We start from the raw sequence: 5,057 nt of genomic DNA, 5'->3' as shown, positions 1-5,057 counted from the left end.
CGTTTACTGCCACGTCAAGTGAAGTCGAGGCCACAAGCCACGGGATGTTCTTGGCCCACACAATGAGGCTCCTACTGGGTTACTGCAAGTCAGTCCCACAGTGCGGTTCTGTAGTTCACCACAGATGCTGCCAATTTTTATCTTTTGAACCCAGGTATTTAAAAAAAAAAAACATGTCTGTGGACAATAGCTTTAGTCTTCAAGAAAATAGAATAATAGAAAGGGAGAAGACTTCAGCAAAATATTACCACAATGGCAAAATGCTTTCATGAGGTAACCAGAAAAATAAAACCCTCAGTGCAGTAAAACAATGCTGCAATAAATGATTGTTGTAGATATGTACTCCTACAGACTGCATACATGCAAATGTTGACACCTTTATGTCAATGCACATACACATGCACACAAACTGTTTTATCCTGAATCTATTGTGTATGTTTGTTAATCTGAATCTAAAAGCCTGAGCACGGTGCGAATTAGCTTCAACTATACATTAGATCTGTTGCATTGCCTCTCCCTTTGTAACATCTGTATTGTTTCTGTAAAAATAAACAGACAATAAACTGTTTCTAACTACAGCGCTGTTGCATTGCATCACATCATACTGGTGTTTATATTATTTTCTGGCCACTTATTGCATTTAGAAATGCATCAATATCTAACTGGCAACAAGAAATACACACCAGATGTGGATGTCAATGAATATGCGATAAACCAATGATGCATTTCCTTCAAAGATAGTGTGACCCAAGTTAATTATTAAAAAGAACGGCTGATAAAACTGCGTCCTTTTGCAAGCTGTGGCTTCAAATTATTCGCAAAAGCACGCAGGTTTTACTGTATAATGTATCAGAGAGATTCAACAACCTTCAGTCAGATACTTCTCACAAATCTACTCTCAAATTCTTTTCCTGTGATCATCTAAAGTCTCTGCTCATCAATTGTACTGGTCTGACATCTAACAAGGCCACAACACGCTATAAAAAAGCATTACGTAATGCTATTTGGCCCAGATCTGACTTCAAAATGCACGTTACCTCACTGTTGACAAAAGTCTACAGCACACTACTGTGCAGTGTAACGTATGGCTTTGGCCACCTCTTCCAGACTCGCTCTGAGCCAAAGGGAAGCATGCAAACCTCTCCAGTCAGCGGGTTTTATGGCAGCGTGGCCGGCCTCCATCTCCCTCAGACTGTGCACCCTGCAGCCTATACCTTCGGCTCGAGGCCAAACAGCACGATTCAGACTTTCCATGAGAAGACATGTTTGTAACCTCTCAGGGGACGGTGTGAAAGAATGTGTTACAGAAGGGGATCCTGAATAATATGAGAGGGCTGCACAAACAGGAAAAAAGATATCAACTCTGATTACGGGCAAAAAAAAAAAGGGCAACAACGAAGTTCCCGTGGGAGATCACACACACCTGGCTGTGTCACTTACATTTCTAAGTGAAGTTTACTGTGGCTACTTGACACGATAAGTGGTTAAAAATTCATGCATTTAAACTATTTGCGTCAAATTGTTCGGAAATAAAATAAAATTGCACCACATTAAATAAATAAATAGCAATGATTAATCTCGACGTCAGGCAGTAACATGCAGATATGGATATACTCAGTTACAGCCCATAAACACAGGCCTATTTTCAGTGAATCCTTGCAATGACAGTCCGTGTATCAGTGTCTCCCTAAAAGTCTCAGATGTCGTGGTTTGAGTTTTAACGAGCAAGGCTGAAATGAAATTACAGTAACAACACACCTGAGCGAGATTATGAAGTGAAATTTTGTATCAATCTCTGCCAAAGGTTTTAATGAAGTGAGAAGCCACATTAAGTTTGGAAAGCTTAGTAGAATTTCCTTCAATTTGCCAATGAAAACAAGTGTAATTGGGGGCCCAGCTCCTTTAGAAATATCCATGTACTTTAAAACTTAAAACATTTTTTTTTTTACTTTAACTACACCTGGTTAGAACCAAAAACTCCTCAAGAGCCATGAGCGCCAGTTAATTACAAATCAATTATTTAGCTCTAGCCAGAGAAACAGCCCCACAGACAGGGCTAACATGTGTTAATGTATTTACACAGACTGTTCAGAGGAAGTGGCACGGGAACCGTCTGAGTCCTGCAGTCTGCAACCCAACAACAGGGTCTCACTCGCCATCGCCAGGAAGCTCGGCCAGACAATTCAGCAGGGGCTCTGGTGACAGATCAAAGACCCGCTGCTCCGTCCGCTGATAGCTGCTGGATAGTGTGGCTTCATCTACTGCCCTCCCCTTGTCTCCACAGGACTTACGGACAGCCGGGACTGTTTCTTCTCGCCCCGAGAAAGATCATTTATCCAATTTATTTCAAATTACTGCAGCGCAGAGGACACGGCCCCCGAAACCTCAGTGGTGAGCGCAGAGGGCCTGAGCAGTGAGATCATAAAGTTTGTGCTCCTAAATATCTGCTCTATGTGAGATAAATAAAAGCGGCTCACAAAAAACTGTATTTATTATATCAGCAAGCTTTTGGCAGGCTTGTCTCATTCAGGGTTTACAGCCAAATACTGTATATCAAATACTATCTACTCCTCCACAGTGGCCTGTAACTGACACAAACGGTAATACCCCGGTTTCACAACATAGACAATCAGCATGCTATGTCTGTTACAATAAAACTCATGTGTTATTTGATTTTTAAGACGTTTTTAGCCTTTATAGGTAACATGTGTTGCAATGTTTATTTGTCCTGCATCGAGAAACAGTTTAACATTTAAGGAAATAAGGCTTTTTTGCTTTCTTGCTCAGAGTTCAAATAGTCACGGACATAAACCCCACAAAACCCTGTGTTTTGACATTTTGATTTTGTACAGAATAAACAAATGAGACAAAATGTGTGAATTAGTGAGCTTTAGAGGCTAGCCAAGCTAGCTGTTTCCCCCGTTTCCAGTCTCTATGCTAAACTAAGCTAATCAGCTGTAGCATCAGTGTTCTCATTTAACTCGCCAATAAAGCATGTGTTTTTCTCAAAATGTTGCACTTTTCCTTTAAATGCTAATGCCGGAGGGGATTTTCTCAAAAACAAAAGCTTTGTGTCAGCTTCTGACTAAGTGATTGGTGAGTCATACTGTATGATGTTGATCAGAAATCCTGTCTCTAACTGCAGATATATTATGATCATTTAGTGCTGGATGGTAATAAAACCCTTTTTGATTAGTTAATGAGGGGGTTGGGCGGGTTGTTCCCCGTATAACTGTGTCTATGCACTGGTTTAGAAGGTTTAGCATCATTTTGTAGAATAATAAAAAAAACTTTTCACTCACCATCATCAAGGTACATCTGGTCCAGCTCCTGTGGTTCTTGTTTGATGCTGACAGCCAGCGACGGAGGGCTGCCATTGTCCTGAAGAGACCCCCGCCCCCTCTCTGGCACCTTTGGGTGCTGCTGAGCTCTTGGGCTGGTGCTTCCGCTGCCCGGCTGGCCCGGCGTCATGCAGAGGGCCGGAGAGAAAGGGCCATCGGTTGGGGTGGAGGGCTGCGAGGTTGGGGAGGAGGAGGAGGAGCTGCTGGGCGGGTACAGGCTGGGCGGCTGGTAGCGCCCCGGAGTCTCCTGGATGATGGAGACGTGTGGGACTGGGGACTGTTGTCCCGGGTGTTGGACTGCTAGGCCGGCAGACAGGCACTTGGAGAAGGGCGGCGGCGACAGGTCGTGCAGTTTGGGGCTGGTGCTTGGAGAGGACGAGGTGGGAAGCGAGGAGGGCTTGGCCGCCAATCTCTGCTGGCTGACAGAGTAAGCCCCGCCCACCACGCACGGCCTGAGGTCAGAGGGCATCAACGGGGTCATGACCTGAGGGGGGTAGTATGGTTTTGGGTGCATGGACAGGCCGGGCCCATGCTGGCTGCACACCAGAGGGGCGTCATAGTCGTCGTGTGGCTCAGTCTTTATTGTCGGGGCTGAGAGGAGAGAAGGGAGAACAGAAGAAGGAAAAGCTAAATGAGTAAACACAAATTCCAACCTTCCTGCAAGTGTGGAGAGTGAGTGGGTTTGTGGCTAGGATACCCGCTGCCAAACAAACCCTCTCATCAATGAGACTCTGTGTCTGGACCAGAGCTCTCCCACCCTGCTGAAAATATTCACAAAAGTAGAAAAAAAAAGCAGAAAAAAGGGATGACTCATCAACACCAGAAACTTCCAGCTGCTTCAATATTAAAATGCCTATTTTCTTTGGATACTACTCTGGTGCTAATACGCACTCTATGTGCAATATCAAATATGTTGCTGTAACAGCAGCTTTATAATCAGCAGGGTTCAGCAATTTAAAATAGATTACTGCTCACTCATTGAGACAAAGAGAAAAAGTTAAACATAAAAAACTGCTTCTTTTTTTTAAACACAAGATGTAGCTGAAAAAGTCCAAATGATGGTTATTGTAGCATCCAAGTGAGGACCAGAGTTCAAATGAGCCAGGACTTCTCAGACGCCGGCATCCGGTCCAGATTCCAGAATAAAACATGTTGGACACCAAGTTTTTAAATGGGTGCCGTCAATCTTCTGCAGCTCCTGACACAACATCAATCTTTTATAACAAGCGTTTCAGTCTGGCTACAAGGAAACGACAGCACGGCCCTGACCCTGAGCTTCATCATTGCATCACTAAACTGGATCCATTTCATCGTTTCTTTTGTGGTGAAGCCGGTTTAGATTATAATATGAAGCATGTGCTTGAAACCATAGCTGAAGCAGTAAAAACTGCACTTTATTATTTGATTTGCGATTGTTATTCTTGTATTTTTCTAAAGTTCATTGTTAAAGGAGAATTCCGGTCAATTTCAACACATTGCTCTGCTTTTTGTAAATTTGGAGTGCTGTCAGCAGCAAGAAAAACTAAAACAATTGGTGCTGCCTGCACCGTGTTATCCTCCTGCTAGATTTTGCACCCATCAGGCTTAAACAGGGCAAGTTTTAAACTTGTTTTTAGCCATTTGGAGTTTTTAGCACTCCAAATTTACAAACAGAGCTACATGTTGGAACGACCGGGATTCTCCTTTAAATATTTATGTGCATCTTTTTGTTTGCTC

The 5,057-nt window shown here is 43.3% G+C and overlaps 1 protein-coding gene across 2 annotated transcripts in view; it reads right to left on the bottom strand.

Annotated features, from left to right (window-relative positions):
• nfatc1 (nuclear factor of activated T cells 1) overlaps positions 1-5,057 on the bottom strand; it is a 39,871-nt gene that overhangs the window by 7,281 nt on the left and 27,533 nt on the right. For both annotated transcript variants that reach the window (XM_032535731.1, XM_032535732.1), the window contains exon 9: positions 3,303-3,932. In XM_032535731.1, the coding sequence (XP_032391622.1) occupies positions 3,303-3,932 (630 nt within the window). The remainder of the gene's footprint in view (positions 1-3,302; positions 3,933-5,057) is intronic.

This window comes from Etheostoma spectabile, chromosome 14, assembly GCF_008692095.1.
Source record: "Etheostoma spectabile isolate EspeVRDwgs_2016 chromosome 14, UIUC_Espe_1.0, whole genome shotgun sequence".
Classification (NCBI taxonomy): Eukaryota; Metazoa; Chordata; class Actinopteri; order Perciformes; family Percidae; genus Etheostoma; species Etheostoma spectabile.
This window is presented reverse-complemented; position numbering and strand designations above follow the sequence as displayed.